We start from the raw sequence: 22,822 nt of genomic DNA on the forward strand, positions 1-22,822 counted from the left end.
AAAGAGAGGAATTACACCTGTCTTTTGTTATCTCCTCCTTCCACATGACCTGTGCATAAGGAATGACGAGAGGCAAAGTGTGGCCCCCTCTCCCCCCCCCCCACTTCTAATGCAGCTACGTGGAAAAGGCAATAACACCTTTGTGCTCTGAAAGCCACAGGTCGCATCGACACCATACATTTAAAGCACTCTTGCACCACTTTGAACAGTCATGGCTCCCCTCAAAGAATCCTGCGAACTCGAGTTTGTTAAGGCTTCTGGGAACTATAGCTGTATCCTATACAACTCTCCATACCCTCAAACTACAGTTCCCAGGATTCCTTTAGGAAAGCCCTGGCTTTTGTAGGAGTGCAGGAGTGCTTCAAAATTCATGGTGTGGACACGGGTTTTGGTGGGGAGTGTCTTCTGCAGCAGCCAGGAGGTTTCCATTTAAGTCTTACTGTAAACATGGACTCTAGGTTTTGCGGAGAAAAACCCTGCAATTGGTCTAGATCAGGCGGTGTTGGGGAGTTCATTAGGCCTGCTAAAATAGCCAAGGGACTTGGGGTTGGGGTCATCACCCAGCAATTGGTTCTGACCAGTATTTCCTAGACGAAGGGAAGACTTGGCATCATAACGTCCTGTTGTAGGAACCAAGTGCGAGAGACTTGTGTTGTCCTTGTAGGATGTCCTCTGCTCCTAAGCCCTTTTGTGTGCCGAAGGACCGAGACAAACGCAGAACCTGTTACAGGTTTGACCAACCTTCCCCCAAAATTTGCCCCCAGACTGGGGACGCACAACAAGGCCAGCTTGTTGGCACTAGGTACAATTCCCCCTTTGGCTCCTTCGAGGAGGAGACAGTCCCCAGTGGGAAGTGTTTGTAGCTGGGGGCACGCGTTTTAGTGCGGACCCCTCGCCCAGGCAATTATCTATGTCAGTAGAAGGTCTGCTTTGGGGGAAGCGGGAGGCTGGACGTCACACCAGCTCGTCCAAGAGGATGCTGATGCTCTGGTGAGGCTCCGCAGGGCCTGCGATGGGCTTGTTGCACATGGGGCAGACGCAGCGAACTTCCAGCCATTTCACGAGGCACCTGCAGCCAAAATGGAAGTGGGGGAGGGAGATGGGGAGAGAGAGGTGTAATTTGACAGCATTAAAAGCTGAGCTGCTATAGCTTAGTTGGAAGAGCACGAGACTCTTAATCTCAGGGCCATGGATTGGGCCAAAGACTGCTGCATTGCAGAATCCAACCCTATGATTCTAGGGTGATGTTTTAGCTCAAAGGTAGGGGTAAACTTCAAGGGATGCGGGTGCCGCTGTGGTCTAAACCACTGAGCCTCTTGGGCTTGCTGATCAGAAGGTCAGTGGTTCGAATCCCCATGACGGGGTGAGCTCCTGTTGCTCGGTCCCTGCTCCTGCCAACCTAGCAGTTCGAAAGCACCTCAAAGTGCAAGTAGATAAATAGGTACCACTCCGATGGGAAGGTAAACGGCGTTTCCATGCACTGCTCTGGTTTGCCAGAAGCGGCTCAGTCATGCTGGCCACATGACCTGGAAGCTGTACGCCAACTCCCTCGGCCAGTAAGCAAGATGAGCGCCGCAATCCCAGAGTCGTCCGTGAGTGGACCTAACGGTTAGGGGTCTCTTTACCTAGGGGTAAACTTCACAAATATGGCCCTCTGTCAGGCCCTTGGGAACCTCCCTAAGTCACGCCCCCTCCCAGTCACACCTATTCTCCCCTGACTGTCCCCTCACTGGCTTTGCTTTTTGCCGGGCTAGAATATGACCTTGAGCTCTGGCAGTGCCTCTAACCTTGCTTTGATGGCATTGCAGGGCAGGCTGGGCGAGTGTGTAGAAACTAGAAGACTCTGAAGGCAAGATTCACATTCATCCCTCTGCCTATTTTTGCTTATGGCCCTGCCACACCACTGGCACACAGCCCCTATGAGGTTGCTCTGAAGGAATTGCAGCTCTTGGGCTCAGAAGGGTTCCCCAGCCATGAGGTAAGGTATAGCCTGGCCCACAGAGAATGCTATGGATCTATGCATGCATGTGCATGCTCTCAGCAGACATGTGGCACTGGAACTAGCATGCGTGCCATGTTGCTTCCAGCATTTCTGGTTGCACAGGAGCCCACAAGTGTGCAGACAGAGCCTCCAGTGGCCCAGCTGCTGCAATTCTCCTTTTCCTGCCTCTTCTGCTCCTATCCACAGCCAGACAGGGAGGCAAAGAAATGCAAGCTGCAAAGTGATCCTAGCACTGGCTTCTCCAAGTCACTTGCTCCCTATTACCCCACTGCTTTGTCATGGCTCCCGATTTCTCTCTGGAAAATGCCAGGGTCGGCTTGCACAAGCCAGCTGGGATTTTAACCCCAGGCGACAGCGGGTGATGCGCTTGGTCTGACTCCCAGGGTTCTGGCACCTGCTGCATGGAGAGGATGCCAGGGGGTTAATGAATGGTTTGAACACAAGTTTATGGGCCCAGACAGATAATAATGGAGCCACCATTCATCCAGAACAACCTGGATTAGAATTGGGGATTCTGGGCTCTGTGAGCAACTGCCCTGTATTGATTGTCTGGGGTGTTATTCAGTCTACTCCTGGGCTGGTCCACAAGACAGGAAGATATCTCTAAAGCAGCAGCGACTAATTTGGTGCCACCCAGATGTTGCTAGACTCCATCTTCCCTCACCCCTCACCATTGACCTTGCTGGCTAAGGGCCGATAAGAGCTGGAGTCCATCAACGTAAGAAGCACACCCCTGTGATAGAGGGTTTCTTGTTTGAGCTGGGACTTCGCCTGAGGCTCGGCAGTGTTGGGGGGCTGCCCCACCCACCATTTGCAAGCTCACTTTCAGGCTGGTCAAGTGGAGGCTGTCAATTTGCAGGTTACAATTCAACCCCTGAAATAACCCGCCAAACACTTTCGGGGATGGGGAGGGAGCTTGCAATCTCGACATGTTCATGGTGGGTGAGCCCTTAAAAAAAACCCAAAACATTCACCCCTTTTAATTTCGTTCCAGTTCTGTTTTTAATATAGCTTTTTAAGGCCTGCTGCTTTTGCTCCTAGCACTCTTGACACTGACATTAGTGAGGAAGGGAGGGGGTAACCCTATGAAGGATAGAATCCTGTGAGGATTCAATCTGCCATCAAGGCAGCTGTTGGAAGGACAAATATTTCAAGCACGTTTGAAGCCCATGGCTCCCTCCACAAAAGACTCACGGCAACTGCAGTTTACCCTTCACAGAGCTACAATTCCCAGCACCCTTAATAAACTACAATTCCTGGGATTCTTCAGGGCAATGTGCTTTAAAGGAAATGTGTGTATGGGGCCTGTGGGGCAGGAGTTGTCCTGACCCCCTGCCTGAAACATCATCACCAACTCTGTTTCCAACTCTAATCTAGTTGGGGGGCTGTTTCCAGACAAAGAATGATCTTATTAAGGGCAAGACAGCCAGAACTGCCACAGACATTGGCTGCAACTGCAACTGCAACTTGAGCTTGCTTTCCCCTCCTCCCGTCCATTCCCTTTTTCCTTTCATGCTACAACTTTTGTTTTAGATTGAGAGGTCATATATATGTGTGTATATATATATATATGTGTGTGTGTGTGTGTGTGTGTGTATATATATATAGCCTTTGGGAATAGACGGTGTGGTATAAATGCCACAAACAAATAAATAATACGTAAATTTCCCACAAGCGGTCCAAGAAGGAAGAGTGGGGAGCAGTAGACAATATGCTGCAAACCAGCCAGTAAAGCTGGCAGCTTTTTTTTTTTTTTTTTAAAAAGGTAATAAGAAAGAAAACAAATAGAAAACTTAAAAGAAGGAAGGGGAAGAACAAGACACCACCCCCCTGTGCCAAAAGTATAAGCTCCCTCCCTTCAAATCATTTTACCTTGGGTTGTGAACGTGATCCATGCGGGAGGCACATTCGCAACCCGCAGAGCACGTGTGGGTTGCGATTCGGTGCTTCTGCGCATGCACAAAGCGCAATTTAGCGCTTCTGCACATGCGCCACCGCCCAAACCCGGAAGTAACCCATTCTGATACTTCCGGGTTTTGGCGCATCCGCAACCTGAAGCGTCTGCAACCTGAAGCGTCTGTAACCCGAGGTATGACTGTATTTTGCCTCAGGGGTTCAGTCAAAATCTGCCCCCCCCATTCAACTATCTTCCCCTCAGTTGAAACAAATGTAGCTCTCATTTCAATGGGTTCTTTGTTCCTACTCTTGGCTTGGCAGATGTTTTAGCCCACCTTAAGGTGCAGAGCGGATAATAAACAATCCATCAAGCAAACAATAGGTGCAACCCTGGCTCCCTTCTGACCGCCGGCAATGGCTCTGAGCCTTGGCATGTCACGGTCTGGTTTGATCCAGGCCTTGGCCCATTTCTGCCAACCTCCTGTCTCGCAAAGATGCCCTCCCTCCCCACAGCCCAAGAGGTTTTCAGAAACAAAAGCCAGGCTCCCTCCCCTCGCCTCTTTCTGTGGGCAAAGGCGCCCAGCTCCTCTCCCCAGCCGCATGCACCAAAGGGCGTTAACTGAACGCCGGGCGTCTTGCCAAGCCGAGAAGCACAAAAGCAGCTATTTGGCCCATCCTTGGCAGCTACTCACTTTCTGTGGAAGGCATGTTGGCATGGCAACACTCCCAGCTCATCTTTCACTTTAAAGTCTTCTAGGCAGACGGCACAAGTCTGCTGTGGAGAAAGGGGGGGGGGGGGAGAGAAGAAGAGGCGTACATTACAAAGCTGTCTCCTGCGTGCCCACCCATGGCAGATCTCAGTGCGAAAGGCGGGCCTTGTCATGTTTTGCAAAGGCTGGGTGAGAAACAGGAGTTAGAACGGGGCAGAGTCAGAGGAACTGCCCAGTTTTGCTTCTGCCAAATCATTTGACCCAGTTGCCATGGAAGAGACACAGCTCAGGGATTGTGCATCTGCCTTGCATGCAAAAGGTCCCAGGTTCAGTTCCTGGCATCTTCAGGGCAGGGCTGGGGTACTACTGCAATGCGCTCTACCGTTGATGGTGACTCGGAAACTGCAATTAATCCAGAATGCAGCAGCTAGTCTGGTGACTGGGAGCGGCTGCCAGGACCATATAACACCAGTCTTGAAAGATCTTCATTGGCTCCCAGTACGTTTCTGAGCACAATTCAAAGTGTTGGTGCTGACCTTTAAAGCCCTAAACAGCCCAGGTCCAGTATACCTGAAGGAATGTCTCCACCCCCATCGTTCAGCCCAGACACTGGGGTCCAGCGCCGAGGGCCTTCTGGCGGTTCCCTCATTACGAGAAGTGAGGTTACAGGGAACCAGACAGAGGGCCTTCTCGGTAGTGGCGCCCACCCTGTGGAACACTCTCCCTTCAGATGTGAAGGAAATAAGCAGCTATCTTCTCTTTAAAAGACATCTGAAGGCAGCCCTGTTTAGGGAAGTTTTTAATATTTAATGCTGTACTGTTTTTAACACTTTTAATGCTGTACTGGGGAAACTCAGCCAGATGGGCGGAGTATAAATAATAATAATAATAATAATAATAATAATAATAATAATAATAATAATATTGTCCTGGGGTTGTGTTGAGTTGTGTGGATCAGTGACAAATTTCATTTGGGCTGCAGCAACTGGAGGAGGTTACCCTTGTCTAATAAAAGCTGCATGGCTGCCCTGACTGGTTTTTTTTAATGACCGGCAACAACTCTTCAAGGTCTCTGGCAGAGGTCTTTCATGTCACTTACTACTCACGAGGTGCCCAAGATTCAACCTGGGACCTTCTGCATGCAAAGTAAAAAAACACACGAGCTCTACTCTCTTAGGGTTCCTTCTTTCTTTCCTGCCAGGGATTTTGCTTCAGTCTCACTGATATTCACTGAATAACAGTTTATCTGTGTAAGTGTTTAGCAAATTTTGATTTGTCTTCTATGGGAAGATGCAAGACAGAAAAAGGAGGTGCTTCTTCACACAGCACATAATGAAAGCCATGACACTTGCTCCTCCAAAATAAGAGTTAAAAAGAGTTTAGACAAATTCATGGAGCCTAGCAATGGCTATGAGCTGTGATGGTTGTGCACAGCTTCTAGTGTCGGAGGTAGTGTGCCTTGAAAAGACAACTAAGGGAAAGCTTAATGAAGGATAAAGCTATCAGTGGCTGCTGGTTATCATAGCTACATACCGTGTCCAATTGTGGGCACCACAGTTTAAGAAGGATGTTGACAAACTGGAATGTGTACAGAGTAGGGCAAACTAAGAGGATCAAGGGTCTGGAAAGTAAGCCTTATGAGGAACGGTTGAAAGAGCTGGGTATGTTTCACCTGGAAAAGAGGAGACTAAGAGGAGATAGGATAGCCATCTTCAAATATCTCAACGGCTGTCACATGGAAGAGGGAGCAAACTTTTTGTGTCTAATGTAGATTACCTTTATCTTTATACTTTTTGCACCATTTTCAATTTAGAAAGAGTAAAAATTTTGAGGTCTTAGAACAAAGGAAGGGTGTCAATATGTGTATATGTACGTAATGATTAGAATGATGATATGGTTTTATTTGTAGATGTGTGTTTTTGTTTGTTTGTTTGTTTGTTTCTCTTGTATTTTGTTCTCTTGTTTGTACTGTTTTATTTTGGATTCAATGTTTGTAATTTCTGTTGTAATTTTGCATTGAAAATAAATTTTTTTAAAAAAACCTGGAAGAGGGAGCAAGCTTGACTCCAAGTTACAAGAAAGGAGATTCCAACTTTCTGACAGTCAGAGCTGTTCGACAGTGGAATGGACTCCCTCAGGAGGTGATGGAGGTTTTAAAGCAGAGGTTGGATGGCCATCTGCCATGTCTGATCTAGTTGAGATTCCTGCATTGCAGGGGGTTGGAATAGATGACCCTCAGGGTCCCTTCCAACTCTACAATTCTATTATTCTCTCTCCACTGCCGGAGGCAGTATGATTCTGAACACTGTTTGCTGGGAATCACAAGTGGGGAGAGTGTTGTTGCATTTCGACCCCGATTTTGAGCTTCCCATAGGCCTCTGGTTTGCCACTGTGGCCTCTGGCCTGATCCAGCAGGGCTCTTCTTACGTTCCCTTCCCCATGTGCCCCAGAAAGAAACTGCAAGGGAGCCTTGCTTTCTAAATTTTGGTTAAAAGCCAGCCCCTTTCATCTATCAAAGTGGATACTATACTCACCCCATGTAAGTTTAGCTTTCTGGCATCACCTTTTAAAACGACCTGAGAGGAAGAAAGGAAAGAGAAGGAGGTAGATTAGCATCAGGGCACCAGAAATGAATGATCAGGGCATGTATTTTAATCCTGCTGACTCCTGTGCAGACAGACAGTGACTGCTGCTGAACACTGAAAACCTTGGTTTATACAGAAACCACATAAATCACACAGGCAGACTTGCTGGGTGGGGAGATCTGGCCCAGATAATTCGGGCTTTGGCAGACTTCCCCATTGTTTCTCTCTTTGCTCAAACTTTTCCGTCCTTTCTGATCAGCACATAGCTTTGACTCTCGTGGAAACATCTGCTGTGCAAGCGCATTTCTGCAACACAGCAGCGCCCTGCAAAAGCCACACTGAGGTCTGAGATGTGTAGGTATTGGTGAGTGAAGGTGCACATCAAAGCAGTTCGTGGGCAGAAGGACAACTGCAAACTACTGATTAGGGATGCCAGGGTATTCTGACGAAAACAGAAAAAGCGATGGAAACTGCCGATGTTCGCTTATTCATCTCACATCCGAAACATAAATCAGTCTGTTGGTATTCACGGTTTGCCCCCAGCCCAGCCCACAAATGATATGCAATATTGTGATACGTAATTGTCATCGAATGATTTGAAGTGTGTTTCCTTTGCACTGAAAGGAATGTTGTGGAAACAGTCACTTCATACATCACACTGAATCCGTCAATCTATGTGAATAAATACTCAAAATCCATCAGAGAGATGAGTAACTCTGCATTTGGTGGAAACTGAGCCGCAGCAGAACAGAAGCAGCACAGATTGTCATGAAAACAGGACACAATGGAAACAACCGGTGCTTTTTTCCTGAGGCTCCTCAAGAGCACACGGTACTGGCACCCTTTCCGCCCAAATGTTAAAAGTGTGGCACTTAACAACTTCATGGTTAGTAATGCCAACTTTTTTCCAATTAAAAAAACCACAGGAAAAAATTGTCTTCTTACATCCAGAATGCTGATAGGTAGGGTTGTGGAAAGATTAATATTGCACACCTAACACCAATGACTGCCTCTGCATACTAGTCAGAGTGGAAGTTGGTAGGGGCGGGCAGGCAAGTTGCTACACCAGCCTGGAGCTGGCACAACAACCAGGCCTCATGCCGTCGTGTGTTGGCAATACAGCAGGCTCAGGATTCCTTCCCTGCCTCTGGAACATGGCATTTTGGGTCTTCCTGCTGCTGGTGGGTTCCTAACCAGTAGCACTTCCCCATGTTTGGTAGGTGGAAAGTGGTGCTCCACACTACCTGAATGAGGCCGGTGTAATACTGCAGGCAGAGGCTGGCAGGACCGAGAGACACCTCTGCCTTCTATCCCTGCCCAAAGGAGAGATTGCATTGCTCTGTTCCTTCAGATTGCTTGGTTGGCTGGTTGTCAGGTGCTTGAGAAGCGCTGTGCAATGGGGGCACAGAAGCAGGTGCCCGAAAAGCCACTTTTCGCCAAGCTATGCTTTTATGGGCCCCACACCTGGCGTCACTTGTAGGGCAGGAGGCTGCAGCTTGCACAAAATGGCCTTGCAGGGAAATGGGAACACTTGGTGGGCCAGATTAGGCCTACGGGACAGAGCTTCCTCACTGCATATAAAAATTTCAGCTTTACATGGCTATGCAAGGGATACAAGATTGGCAAAAGATTTCCTGCTTTGTTCTAGATTATGAACATCCCACTTCCTGTTGCACACTAAGGTACTGGCAAGCCCAGAAAGAGGCATCTCGGCTCCTTCCCAAACCTGCTCAGGAACTAAACCATTCCCTTGATCATAGTTTGGAAAGCAAAAGGGGAAAAAATATTTAAAACCAGGTCATAGCCCTGTTACCTCTTTGTATCCAAATCTTTCACTCTGTGCCTGATGTCGAAGTTTACTGCAGAGGGAAAGGGAACATTTTTTAAGTTAACAGGAAAAACCCAAACATGCTAAAAAACTTCTAATAAAGGAGAGACTACCAGCTTCTAAGGCAATCTGCTATGCTAACAAACAGCTCATACCATCCAGCAGTTCTTCCTTATGCTTACGCTAAATCCAGTGTGGAGAACCGTTGGCCCTCCAGATGTTGCTGAACTACAATTCCCATCATCCTTGGCCATGCTTGTGGGGCTGATAGGAGTTGCAGTCCAGCAACGTTTCAAGGCTTGTTTACTGTGCACCCATTTTTCAATCACTCGGTCCCACAAAGCTACACTACTTAAGGTCTTAAGTGACCTGTGTGATCCCAGCCAAACTGACAACTTCCCCTGCTCTCACAGAAACCTAATGCAAACATATTGCTAGTTTTGCCCTCTGTTTGTAACAATGTCATGCCTTCAGAGCAGCTGATCCGTATCAGAGGTTTTATCAACACATGGAAGAAAAGGCAGGATAGTTGTTAAGGCCAAGAAATCCCTAAACTTTGGAACTCACTGCCTACTGACAGCAAGCAGACTCCTTCACTGTACATTTTTGTTTAGTCAAGCCTGCCCAGGCATATGGAAGCTACATGTGTTAATCTGTTTTTAGTTTATTGTTGATTTTAATCGGCTTTTGAATGTTTTTCAATATGTGGTTTTAACCGCCTTTTATTGATAATGCTTTCCCTCTTTTCTTGTTGCAAACTGCTTTGAGGGTTTATTACGATCACGTGGCATATACAGGTCGTTAAATAAAAATAAATGAACTGTGATGTCAAAGACAAGCGGCAAGGCTTTGTTATCTTAAACTGGCAACATCTCATTTGATTGCAGTAATTTTATATGTGGGGCTGCCTTTAAAGATTATTTTACAAGAACTTATATTTAAAAGTGTATGCATGATGTGTTTCCCAATGAATCCAGGTGCTTTTGAAGTAGATTTAAATATTTCTGCAATTGATTAATATTAACCAGGGAGGGGGAGCGTCATTTTGCTTGTGGGCTGCATTCTCTCCTGGGCAAATTTCTGAGGGATGAATGCCACTGCAGAGCAATGCCAAGAGCAGAAGGGTCTAGAGTAATAGTACATTCCAGCCACACAAACGTCGTAGGTTTCTACACATGTGCGCAAACATGCCCTTCATCCATGTGAGCAGGCGGCATTAAGGACACATTCCTACCCGACAGAAGCACGCCAGGAGTATGCAAAGAAAGATCAGGAAGGGGTGTGGCCTGGGAACAGGGGCGTGGCCTAATGAGAATCCCGAGGGCCAGATTTGGCCCCTGGGCTTGCAGTTCCTCACCTCTGTACTAAGCAATTTACCGTATTTTTCGCCCTATAGGACGCACCGGCCCATAGGACGCACCTAGTTTTTTTTTTGGGGGGGGGAAATCAAGGGGAAAATTTTTATTTCCCCCCCCCCCCAGGTTTGCGCAGCCATCCCCAAGCTAGAAGAGGGAGACGGAGCGCTCCGTCTCCCTCTTCTGCCTTCAGGGACAGCCTCTCTAGCCTCCGTGGGGCAGCGGCTTGCCCTGCTGTCCCCGGAGCTTGTGGGGCTCCATCTTCCAGACCAGGTTGGGGAATAGCGGGATGGTGGTGCTTCGCCTCCCCGCTGTCCCCCAAGCTTGTGAGGCTGCCCGATATCTGCACCAATCGGGATGCAGGCTGCTATCCGCAAGCCTGGGGAGCCCGTGGGGCTCGCCAGGCTTGCGGATAGCTTCCTGAAGCCTGGAGAGCGAGAGGGGTCTGTACGCACCGACCCCTCTTGCTCTCCAGGCTTCAGCGAAAGCCTGCATTCGCCCCATTAGACGCACACACATTTCCCCTTCATTTTTGGAGGGGGAAAAGTGCATCCTATAGGGCAAAAAAATGGTAATCAGTGGAACATTGCAACCCCAGCAAGAAACAACAAATAAAATCAATGTGCAATTATTGCCTACATACACCGTGGACTTCTGAATGATGGCTTATCGCCACAGATTGGGAGGCTGGTTTTCCAGAGAGCCGTTCGGCAGAAACAAAAACAACAACCAATTGGTCCCAAGCAGATGACACTTGCTGGGATTGGGTGCACAGAGTCATTCCTGCTTCCAGAACTTTTTTCCCCCTAGGACTGCAAAGCAGAGGAAAGTGCGAATGCAACTGCTCAGAAATATGCTTCAAGATTGGGAGCTCAATGAAAAACACGCTTGAGCTGCCCCTGGGCAGGCAGTTAAAATGCTCAAGGGATGCTGGCAATGAACCTGGCTCCAATCCCGAGGCTTAGAACTTTTGGTCAAGGCTCATTCAGACACCTCGCCAGGGCAAACACCCATTCACTGCTGTGGAGGTCAAACCGGCTGGCCTGAGCTGCTGGAGGCAGGAAACAGACAGTGAATAATACGGCTGGGCTAGGGGCCACCTCATGGGAAAGAGCTGTAGCTCAGTGGTAGAGCATCGGCTTTGCATGCAGAAGGTCTCTGGTTCAGTCCCCAACACCTCCAGGTAGGAGCCATGCCAGTGTCATTCTTGACTTGCAGCCACCTTCAACATGAATCAAGAAGGACCAGAGAGAGCTAAAGGACTCTGCATCTGGAGAGCGGGATTAAGAGTGCTGAAACCTCAACCTACAGTGGTGCCTCGCAAGATGAAATTAATTCGTTCCGCGAGTTGTGTCGTCTAGTGATTTTTTCGTCTTGTGGAGCGCGGTTTCGCTGGGTATTCCTTTAAGAAAAAGGAAGCAAACTCGCAAGGGAAAATCGTCTTGCGAAGCAACGCAAAAAATGAAAAACCCTTTCGTCTTGCGCGTTTTTCGTCTTGCGAGGCATTCGTCTTGCGAGGTACCACTGTAATCCTAAAAACTGAGGCCAAATATGCCCAGAACCAACTTCTTACTCTCGTCTTGTCGCATCGTCTGGCTGGGATTGCGTCAGTTGAACCTTTTAGTTTAGCAATGTAACACTGGTGATTTGCAAAGTTTGCAGAGTCTGTTGGGCCTGTTAATATTAGACAGCCGCTTTAATTTTTTTTTCAAAGCCTGCTGAAAACATTTTAGTTTAGGCCTACCCAGGCATGTGATTTTCTTACACATATTAAAGGTAAAGGGACCCCTGACCATTAGGTCCACTCGTGGCCGACTCTGGGGTTGTGACACTCATCTTGCTTTATTGGCCGAGGGAGCCGGCATACAGCTTCTGGGTCATGTGGCCAGCATGACTAAGCCGCTTCTGGCAAACTAGAGCAGTGCATGGAAACGCCGTTTACCTTCCCGCTGGTAAAGGTAAAGGTACCCCTGCCCGTACCGGCCAGTCGTGTCCGACTCTAGGATTCCGCACTCATCTCGCTTAAGAGGCCGGGAGCCAGCGCTGTCCGGAGACACTTCCGGGTCACGTGGCCAGCGTGACTAAGCTGCATCTGGCGAGCCAGCACCAGCGCCGCACACGGAAACGCTATTTACCTTCCTGCTATAAAGCAGTACCTATTTATCTACTTGCACTTAGGGGTGCTTTCGAACTGCTAGGTGGGCAGGAGCTGGTACCGAACGACGGGAGCTCACCCCACTGCGGGGATTCGAACCGCCGACCTTGCGATCAGCAAGTCCTAGGCACTGAGGTTTTACCCACAGCGCCACCCACGTCCCTCTTCAAACTGCTTTCGAACTGCTAGGTTGGCAAGAGCAGAGGCCGAGCAATGGGAGCTCACCCCGTCATGGGGATTTGAACTGCCAACCTTCTGATCGGCAAGTCCTAGGCTCTGTGGTTTAACCCACAGCGCTACCCGCGTCCCCATATTACACATATTAGTCCATCTATATTTCGATCACTATATTATGCCTACTTGTTTTTAGTCTGTTGATTTATCGGTAATTTCTAAAGCGTATTTTATTTCCTTGTGGTTTGTTTGTTTTTAATTCAGTGCTATATAAATCTTGCAAAAGTAAATAAATGAAACTCATGTAACAAACATGCTCAGCTCTCAAAAAGTCTACAGTAAATATTATTGACAAAACGTCAGTGATGGCTAACTCGATCTGAACAAGAGCATTCAAATTTCCAATGGAGGAGGTTGAGAGATCTCCCTTAAAACTTTCTCTCAAAGTAGATATTGCCGCTTCCCCTGGGAAAAGTCAACGCTGACTACATCTTTTCTTTAGGGATTTTGATGGAGACAGAAGCTCCAAAGAAAAGTTGAAAGAAATTGGCTCTTTGTCATCCATTTGGCTATTCCTAGACATCCCGGCTGCAGGCAAATGCACAGTTTAAAAATAAGTTTTCTATAAATAGCCGATGGAAGCAAGACATGTCTCTTCTTTGCCCCAGAAACAATGGATCTGTCTACCACCTGAATGAGGCCCTTCCCTCTGCAACTTCCTGCCATTTCCTGTTTCGTGAAGACAAGAGCTGGTCATCTTAGCTTGGCAGAATGTCCTCGGCTGGTTGTTTCTCAAGGGAGTGGTCACACAAATATAAACATCTGATGTCAAGGCAAAGCAGTTATTCCAGTAAGGAAGGGTTAAAACTGGGTGGCGTGGGGTGCGTAGATTTTTCATTTTAAGGTGGGGAAATGGCTAATGGCTTGTGCATGTGTCGTAAGAGAGCTTCACAAAATTATTTGCAGTGGGGAAGAAGTGGTGAAGACCTCTCATTGGGATCAAACAGTCTTGGTCGAGTATATCTGAAGGAGCGTCTCCACCCCCATTGTTCTTCCCCGACACTGAGGTCCAGCACCGAGGGCCTTCTGGCGGTTCCCTCACTGCGATAAGCCAAGTTACATGGAACCAGGCAGAGGGACTTCTTGGTAGTGACACCTGCCCTGTGGAACGCCCTCCCACCAGATGTCAAAGAGAAAAACAACTACCAGACTTTTAGACGACATCTGAAGGCAGCCCTGCTTAGGGAAGCTTTTAATGTTTGATGCATTACTGTATTTTAATATTGTGTTGGAAGCCGCTCAGAGGCAGTAATTCTTAGAGGAAGGGCTGTAGCTCAGTGGCAGAACATCTGCTTTGAATGTGGAAGGTTCCAGGTTCAATCCCTCGTCTGAAGAGGCTCTGGAGATCCTCTGCCAGTCCCTGTAGACCAGCGGTTCTCAACCTGTGGGTCCCCAGATGTTGTCGAACTACAACTCCCATCACCCCTAGCTAGCAAGGCCAGAGCTCAGGGATGATGGGAGTTGTAGTCCAACAACATCTGGGGACCCACTGAGCCAAGATGGTCTGACTCGGTATAAGGCAGTTTCCTATGTGCCTATGGTCTCACAACAGCAGAGGTTGGGAATCAGGATGCCGAACTACGACGGCTGTTGGCCTGATCCAGCTGGACGCGTGTGCGTAAAGCGAGAAAGGGAGGCAAACCTCTATTTTATCCCGATGTCTTAGGAACCTTGCCCCCATTTGCGATTTCCAAACAGCTTGAATTTAAAGTATCTTGCAAGTCCCACAACTGGCATATTGTTTGCACCCATCTGTGTATTGTTTGCACCCACAACCAATCTGGATATACAATGGGGGCTGCAAGCTCAATATGAGGAGCATCCTTTGTTTGCCCAGGAATGACATATCAGCCTGGGGATTGAACTGCCCTAAGAGGTTATGACCTATGCATGGCTTAGCAAAGAAGTAGCTCTAAATCATACTCAACCCTTCTCTTTCTTTTTTTTTTGGTATTTGCTCAGGGGACTAGATAAAAGCCTCATTGTCCACAAGGCTAAAGCCAGGAGGCCCAGGGCCTTCGTGGCACAGAGCAAAATTCATTCCTCCGCTAACTAATCTGCACATCCTACGGGGCACGGGGCAAAGTCTCCTCTGGCAAAAGCTGCACCCAGCACCGCATTCCGACTCCCACCCGTCCTTGCACATTCATGACGGGCATGGAAGCGACACTCAGAAGCAGTTTGGCAAAAAGAAACCCAATCCAACAATTGCTCAGGCCTTGAACGGACAGCGCTTGCACTGAATTAGAGCCCTGAGAGATGCGGGATGGAGCAACCATAGCTCAGGCCTCATTTCCACTAGAGCAGTATTAAAGGTAAAGGGAACCCTGACCGTTAGGTCCAGTCACGGACGATTCTGGGGTTGCGGCGCTCATCTCACTTTACTGGCCGAGGGAGCCGGTGTACAGCTTCCGGGTCATGTGGCCAGCATGACTAAGCCGCTTCTGGAGAACCAGAGCAGCGTACGGAAATGCCCTCTACCTTCCCACCAGAGTGGTACCTATTTATCTACTTGCACTTTGACATGCTTTTGAACTGCTAGGTTGGCAGGAGCAGGGACCGAGCAACGGGAACTCACCCTGTTGCGGGGATTCGAACCACCGACTTTTTGATCGGCAAGTCCTAGGCTCCGTGGTTTAACCCACAGTGCCACCCGCATCCCTAGAGCAGTATTACATCACAGTTGAAACAGTCACAGCTTCCCCTGAAGAATCGTGGGGACTGCAGTTGGTTAAGAGCACTGACAGCTGTAAGGAGACCCTCCCCTTCCCCTTGATTCACAGAGCAGTCTAATGGTCAATCTCTCTTCACAGGGAACTCTGCAAATTGTAGCTCCGTGAAGGGGATAGGTGACTCTTAGCAGCTCTTGACATCCGTAACAAACTATACTCCTCTGGATTCTTTGGGGGAAGCCATGGCTGTGACAGTGGTATGGTAGTACAGATGGGGCCTGAGTTGCAGAGCAAATGCTTTATATGCAAACCTTCCACATCCTGTGTCCCCTCCACTTAAAAGGATTCAGGTGACAGGAGAGAGACGTCTGCCAGAGGTCTTAAAAGAGAGCTGCTGCTAATCAGGAAAGACCATACTGGGCTACAGATTGAGGGTGGGGCATCTGGGTTCAGCCTAAGGGCCAGGTGGGAGCCTGCCAGGGGTCAGCGGGTCAGAGGCAAAAGTGGGCAGGGTAATGAATGCAAATCTTACCTTTGCACAGAAGGCAGAGGGCCTTCTCGGTAGTGACGCCCGCCCTGTGGAACACCCTCTCATCAGATGTCAAAAAAAAAATAAACAACTATTTGACTTTTAGGAAAGTTTTTAATGTTGGATTTTTATCGTGTTTTTATTATTCTGTTGGGAGACGCCCAGAGTGGCTGGGGAAACCCAGCCAGATGGGTGGGGTATAAATAATAAATAAATAAATAAATAAATAAATAAATAAATAAATAAATAAAAGGCTCCTTTCTACACACACACACACACACACACACACACACAACCTCTGTTCTCCATCCTGACAAACAACAGGCATTATCAGAGTTCAAGGACATATTCCAGCCAGGCAAAAACATGCAAGGAGGGTGCGAAGCAGGGCCAGTAGGTGGTGAGGCCTGGGAAGACTCTCAAGGAACAGACAGAGAGGGACACATTTGACTTCGGGTCTGATTGAGGTTCCCTGTCCCTGGGCTAGGGACAGCAAATCATAGGACGATTAAGGAGTTATCTGTTTCAACAAGCTTTGTCCGATTCTTGACAGGCTTCCTCCTGACCTCCAAGGCTCCTTGGAACTTTCTTTGAAAAACCTCTGTTCTCGTGGTCTAGCAAGCTGCTTCCTACAGAATCAGGCCACTGGTCCATCTCGCTCAGTGTTGCCTACACTGACAGGCAGCTGTTCTCATGTGACAGGGGTCTCTACACAGCCCTGCCTGGAGACGACAGGCATTGCACCTGGGAGCTTTCTGCATGCCAATCCGATGTTCTGCCACCGAGCCACAGTCCTTCCCTTTAGTAGATTTAGCTATTTGGTTTAAAAATATTTGAAGTTTCAATCCTCCCCCTCCTCTTCCTCTTTGACCCCAAATTATCTAGAAAGCAGCGAAGGAGAAGCAACTGCAGTCACAGGCCCAGGTGCGTCGCTTGTGTTTCCTGCCTCCTCCGCCACCTGCATCCAGCATCTCCCTCGGGGCTGTGACTCACCTAATGAAGTAGCAGCAGAAGATGAGGCTGAGCACAAAGACGAAGATCCCAGTGCCAAAAATCACCATGTAGATATTCAGCGGCAAGTCGTGGAATGTGATGGGAGGCATCGTGCACGATTTGTTGGTGTAAACCAGCCCCAAACCACAGAAGCATCCTGGAAGCCAGGAGGGTAGAAGGGAGAGAAAGAGAAGATGAGACTCAGGGGTGGAGAGAGACAGGAGAGGAAGGCAGCAGCACAGATCTCCTTAGGATCATAAAATTGTAGAGCTTGGAAGGGACCTCTAAGTTCATCTAGTCAACCCCTCGGCAAGGCAGGACTACGCAGCTAGCCCATACGGGGATCAAACCCGTGACCGAAACTAAGCCGTGGAGAATAGGGATGGGCAAATCTGTCCCTTTCGTTTTCTCCAAGTTTGTCATTTCCCCCATCTTAAATTCCTTTCTCCCCATTTCCCCCAATATACAGTACACATTTTTGCATGTGGTGTGAACTAAGGCACACCTTTCTGCAAGCAATTTCCCCTAATACAATGCTATTTTTTAAAAAATGCTATTTGCACAAATGCATATGTTGTTGTGCATACTTTCCCCCCAAACATAAGCCTTTTGGTTCATGTTGGCTGGAGAACTGCATCGAAACACGTGAAGAAGTGTGAATTTGGAAGGATCATTGCCCTTCAGTTCACATATCTGGGAAACAAAGACCAGACAAAATGCATTGAATTTCTCCCTCATCCCTCCTAGAGAGGCAATGAATAGCTTCTAGTCATGATGATTATAGGTACCATCTCCAGCACATATCATGCTTAGATAAACGAAAGAAAAACCCCTCATCCAAAAGAACAAAATCCAAACACACAATCACAAAAATAGGAAGCATTGATGGGAGCTTTTTATGTTATCATTATGAGCCTCTTTGAGCTCAACAGTCTTGTGGAAAAGGGGAATACAAGTGTTAAATCAAAAGGTAAAGGTAAAGGGACCCCTGACCGTTAGGTCCAGTCGCGGACGACTCTGGGGTTGCGGCGCTCATCTCGCTTTATTGGCTGAGGGAGCCGGCATACAGCTTCCGGGTCATGTGGCCAGCATGACTAAGCTGCTTCTGGCGAACCAGAGCAGCACACTTGAAAGGACAGTATACACTTGAACCTCTCCTGCAAAATACTGACACCTGGAGGCACCCCAAGCTACATCAGAGGTCCTCCTCCTGTACCCTTTGGGGGTGGCAATTGGGTATTTTCAATAGTGGCTCAGAATGCAAAGATCTGTCAATTCTGGTTCTCTCCATTTCTCATTTTTCCAGTCTTAAATTATGTTCTCCATATTTCTGCAGCAATTTGCTTTTTAAAAAAGGTCATGAATATTCACTAGCATTTTAAGTGTGTATTTCTCATAATAAACACATTTCTGTGTGAAGCTCTGTCTAATGTACACATTTCTGCAAATACTTCCCCCTAATATAATGCATTTTTGCATGCCATTTTCACTAACATATTCATTTGTGTGCACACTTTCTCCCAATATACGCATTTTTCTAAACACTGTTTGGCTGCAAAATTCGGGCAAGTGTGAATTTTGAAGGACAGCTGTGTTTCACTACACTTCGTTTAAGAAAATGCAAATTTTATAGATTCACCTTAAAGGCACAATCCCAGTCCCCCTTCCCCTACATTCACCAAATGTCCAAAAGGAGTAAAAGAGCAATGGTAGAAGCACAGCCTTAGGAATGCCCAGTATTTCACTGACCACAAAGAAATGATAAGCAGCAAAGCCAGTGCAGTATAGCATAGCATAGTGGTTAAAGTTTTGAAATGGTGCCTGGGAGGTCAGGGTTCACATCCACACTCAGTCATGAAGATCACACGGTGACCTTGAACCAGTCAAGGTCTCTAAATCTAACCCACTTCTCAGGGCTGTTATGAAGATAAAATGGGGTACACCAAACCTTCAGCCACTTGGAGGGAAATAATATTGCACTTTTATTTTTATTTAAATGATGACTTCCTTGGAACAGTCATCTTTTTCCTGCCCCACAACAGGAAATGATCAAAACATGATCCCATCCACTATTTAAGGAATCAGTGCACAAAAGGAGGTTTTTGCTGACTTTATCTGAAGCACAGAACAGCTGTGGCTGGTTACAGGAAGGCCTGCTGGAAAGCCAAAATAAGAAAAGAAAAGCATTTGGGGGTGCTGGTGCTAATAGCAATGCAGAAATGATTAACAATGCATTAAAAATGAAATAATCAGCTGAGGCAGGGGGCCAGTTCCGAGGAAGTCTCTCGCCATCAGCTGTTCGCAGAGCGCTGGCCATTCAGATCCAAGCAACAATCTCCATGAGAATGGCAGTGGGGGGGGGGAGGGTTTCAGGAAGAATTTGATACCTTAATTAGGCAAATAATAGAAGTGTGTGTACACATAGCTCTTGACCCTTGCTACACAATTCAAAAGTAGTATCTAGGTTCCAATGGAGACTAGCATTTCCTGTACTAATGGAGATAGATACACAGGGAGACCTATGGTCTCACAACAGCTGTCAGATGTGGCCCACAGCTGGTCGGGGAAAGAAAGATGAAGGCTGCAAGTCAAAATCCAGTTCCCCACTCCTGGGTTAGATGCATAAATAGTCTGACCTGATATCAGGCAATTTCCTTATGTTCTGTGAGCTCCTTACGTTCCCAAATGGCTGTGGGGACTGGAAGGGGGGAACTGAGCTTCCAAGATGAGCACTATAGGAGTGTGTTGTCCCCGACTCCAATTTCCTCTCCCCTGCAGAGATTGATTTGAGGGCGGACAGAAAGGACTCGCAAGCTGGTGTATTATCTACAGGCAGATCTCTTTCTTTCTGAGTAATTGCCTCAGAGTCTGCTGTTTGAAAGGATAAGCTTGCAGAGATCAGTGTCTCTAGAGAGATCTGCTTAGACATTGGGAAGGACGGGGGAGGAGTGGAAGGGGGAAATTAGCACTTCAATAATGAGGCATTGAACTCCCTTTGATAAAACCGAATCACGGACACCACCTGGGCCCAGACGCAGACTGCACCCCTTGTTTCAGGACCACAGGCTGAGAAAAACAAAATGGTTTTCCTATACACACACACGCGGAGGTTCACTGAACATATAAAGCCAGCCTAGGATTCCAAAAATACACGTATTCCACTGAGACAGATATTGCTGTGAATTATTCCAGCCATCACCTCCTCAGCAACTGAAGCTTCCCCTGTAGTGCCAAACCCAGAGGGGGGGGGGAGTCCTTATTCACACAGGGAGCAGTGGTTCAGCTCCAGACCCTGGCACAAGGCACCCTTTGCAGGATGCACACCCTGAATGGGCTCCTCTTCCCAAGCACCACTGTCACTGCTACCTATTTAACTTCTCTGTGTCCAATTTGCCCCACTGCATCTTTGCCTTGCTGTTGTCCCCGTTGGACGATCTAGTGCTGCATTATTAATTTGGATTGGCCGGGGCTCTGGAGGGTCTCAGCTAGAAGTTGTTGCCATCACCTGCTAGCCAGGCTGGCAGGGAGAGTGACAGGGACATGGGGCCAGAAAGCCCATTCTCTAGTGCAATAGCCAATGTGGTGCCCCCTCCCAATGGTGTTGGCCTACAACTCCCATCAGCCCGAGGCGGTATGGCAGCTGGTCAGGGATGATGGGAATTGTAGTCCAACAACATCTCGAGGGCACTATATCATCATCAATTTATTTATACCCCATCTTTTTCTCTAATGGGGAAGCTTACGGATAAAAGTAAGAAATTCCTAATAACATAGGGGGGGGAAAGTAAACCTTGATAGAATAAAAACTATATAATATATAAAATCTGTTTGTTGACTCCCAAACAGATTTCATATCTGAAAGAGGAAATGAATGCTACACCCCATAGTCGAATTCGACTGGACTTAACCGTCCAGGGGTCCTTTAACTTTTTTTGACTACCCCGTCCTAGTAGAATGCTTTTGTTGAATTAAAAACCAATAATTCACTACATTTAAAATGCTTTAAAAGAATTAAATAAAAATAACATTTAGAGGCAAACCTCCCCAATTCACACTTTCCAAGACTTTACGTGAACCGAAACACAGCAGCTCTTCGAAATTTGCACTTTTCCAAATTTTGCAATGCGATTCTCCAACCAAGTAACAGGTACAAAAACGCACATGCTGTGCTAGAGTAAAGTGTGCATAAAATGTGTATATTAACTAAAATAACAAGCCAAAGTGCATTATATTAGCAAAAAATGCTTTGTAAACATGCGTCCATTAGGAAAATTGCATACCAAAATTTGAAATACTGGTGAATTTTCAGAACATTAAAAAAACAACAACACCAACCTACCATCTGTATGGAAATTTGGAAACTGAACTTAAGACTGGAAAAAATACAAAACTGAGATGAAATGAAATGAACATATTTGCCCATTCCTACTCTCACCTAGTGAAATTTAACACACATGAGGGTTTCAGACTCTTGAAGAGGGTTGACATCTACAGTCTATCCCATGCCACAAGCAGGACTTTCATATCATCACACATTACCTGAAGCACCATAGTTTGTAACAGATGATGTTCACATTTTCAGCTGGGAACCACCACCCAATAACTGAAGTCAAGTATCTGTATTTGCGATCCAGTCTTTAGAGTTACAATCCCCTCCATCTATCCCTTTGGAAGCATGTACATAATCATATAAAGAAAGTCACTAAACTCTTGATGGCGTATGTGGGCCCACAGTGGATGTTTATAGCCAATATGGAGATACGCAATTGCCAGATGTTTCCTGTAGCTGAAGACTGCAAAATTTAAGCTATTGGGTAGAAGCTATTGTAGTGCTAAGAGAGCGTTCAGCACGCACAAAGATTTCTGCTTGTGCAAAGAAACTTCCTCCCTCTCTCCTTTCCCAAACCCCACAAATCTGTTCTAAGGGTTCCCCGAACCCCTAGTGGTGGAAAGGTTCTGCTGTGCAAGTAGAAATCCTTGCACAGATGGGGCAGGTTAGCTGAATACTGACTATTGATCCTGAATTGACTGAGAGGGCAGGAGCTGGTGTTTTGGGCTTTTGGTGCTGACCTTGAAAGCCCTAAATGGCCTTGGTTCAGTATATCTGAAGGAGCGTCTCCACCCCCATCGTTCTGCCCAGACACTGAGATTTAGTGCCAAGGGCCTTCTGGCAGTTCCCTCACTGTGAGAAGCCAAGTTACAGGGAACCAGGCAGAGGGCCTTCTCGGTAGTGGCACCCGCCCTGTGGAACGCCCTCCCACCAGATGTCAAAGAGAACAACAACTACCAGACTTTTAGACGACATCTGAAGGCAGCCCTGTTTAAACAGGGAAGCTTTTAATGTTTGAGGCATTACTGTATTTTATATTGTGTTGGAAGCTGCCCAGAGTGGCTGGGGAAACCCAGCCAGATGGGTGGGGTATAAATCATCATCATCATCATCATCATCATCATCATCATCACATTTCTATCCCACCTTTCCCCCAATGTGGATTACATGGCTCTCTTCCTCCCCATTTTATCCTCATCTCACAACAACCCTGTGAGGTAGGCTAGGCTGAGAGACTGTGACAGGCCCATAGCCACCCAGTGAGTCTCATGGCTGAGTGAGATTTGAACCCTAGCCATCCAGATCCTAGGCCGGCCCTCTAACCACTACGCCAGACTGGCTCTCATTCTAACAAGCATCGTCACTCAATGAAAAAAATATACTTAGAACTCGAGACATCCACACAGAAGCAACAGCAAGGACCAGTTTACAAAGCTGGGGTTCTTTGCTCAATTGTTTCTCCACAGTGAACCCTTCTCTGCTAATATGGAAAAAGCGAACAGCTAGAAGCCGCCCATTTTGAGGCAACAAGAA

General features: G+C 47.3%; 1 protein-coding gene across 1 annotated transcript in view; it reads right to left on the minus strand.

Annotated features, from left to right (window-relative positions):
- Positions 1 to 513: 513 nt before the first annotated feature.
- Positions 514 to 22,822, minus strand: part of RNF122 (ring finger protein 122) — a 34,692-nt gene continuing 12,383 nt past the window's right edge. Inside the window, exons 2-6 of the mRNA XM_083713869.1 lie at positions 16,960 to 17,116; positions 9,007 to 9,052; positions 7,143 to 7,184; positions 4,591 to 4,673; positions 514 to 1,069 (exon numbers count right to left, since the gene is read on the minus strand). Of these exons, the coding sequence (XP_083569995.1) occupies positions 955 to 1,069; positions 4,591 to 4,673; positions 7,143 to 7,184; positions 9,007 to 9,052; positions 16,960 to 17,116 (443 nt within the window). The 3' untranslated portion in view covers positions 514 to 954. The remainder of the gene's footprint in view (positions 1,070 to 4,590; positions 4,674 to 7,142; positions 7,185 to 9,006; positions 9,053 to 16,959; positions 17,117 to 22,822) is intronic.

This window comes from Podarcis gaigeae (assembly GCF_964106915.1).
Source record: "Podarcis gaigeae genome assembly, chromosome: 15".
Taxonomy (NCBI): Eukaryota; Metazoa; Chordata; class Lepidosauria; order Squamata; family Lacertidae; genus Podarcis; species Podarcis gaigeae.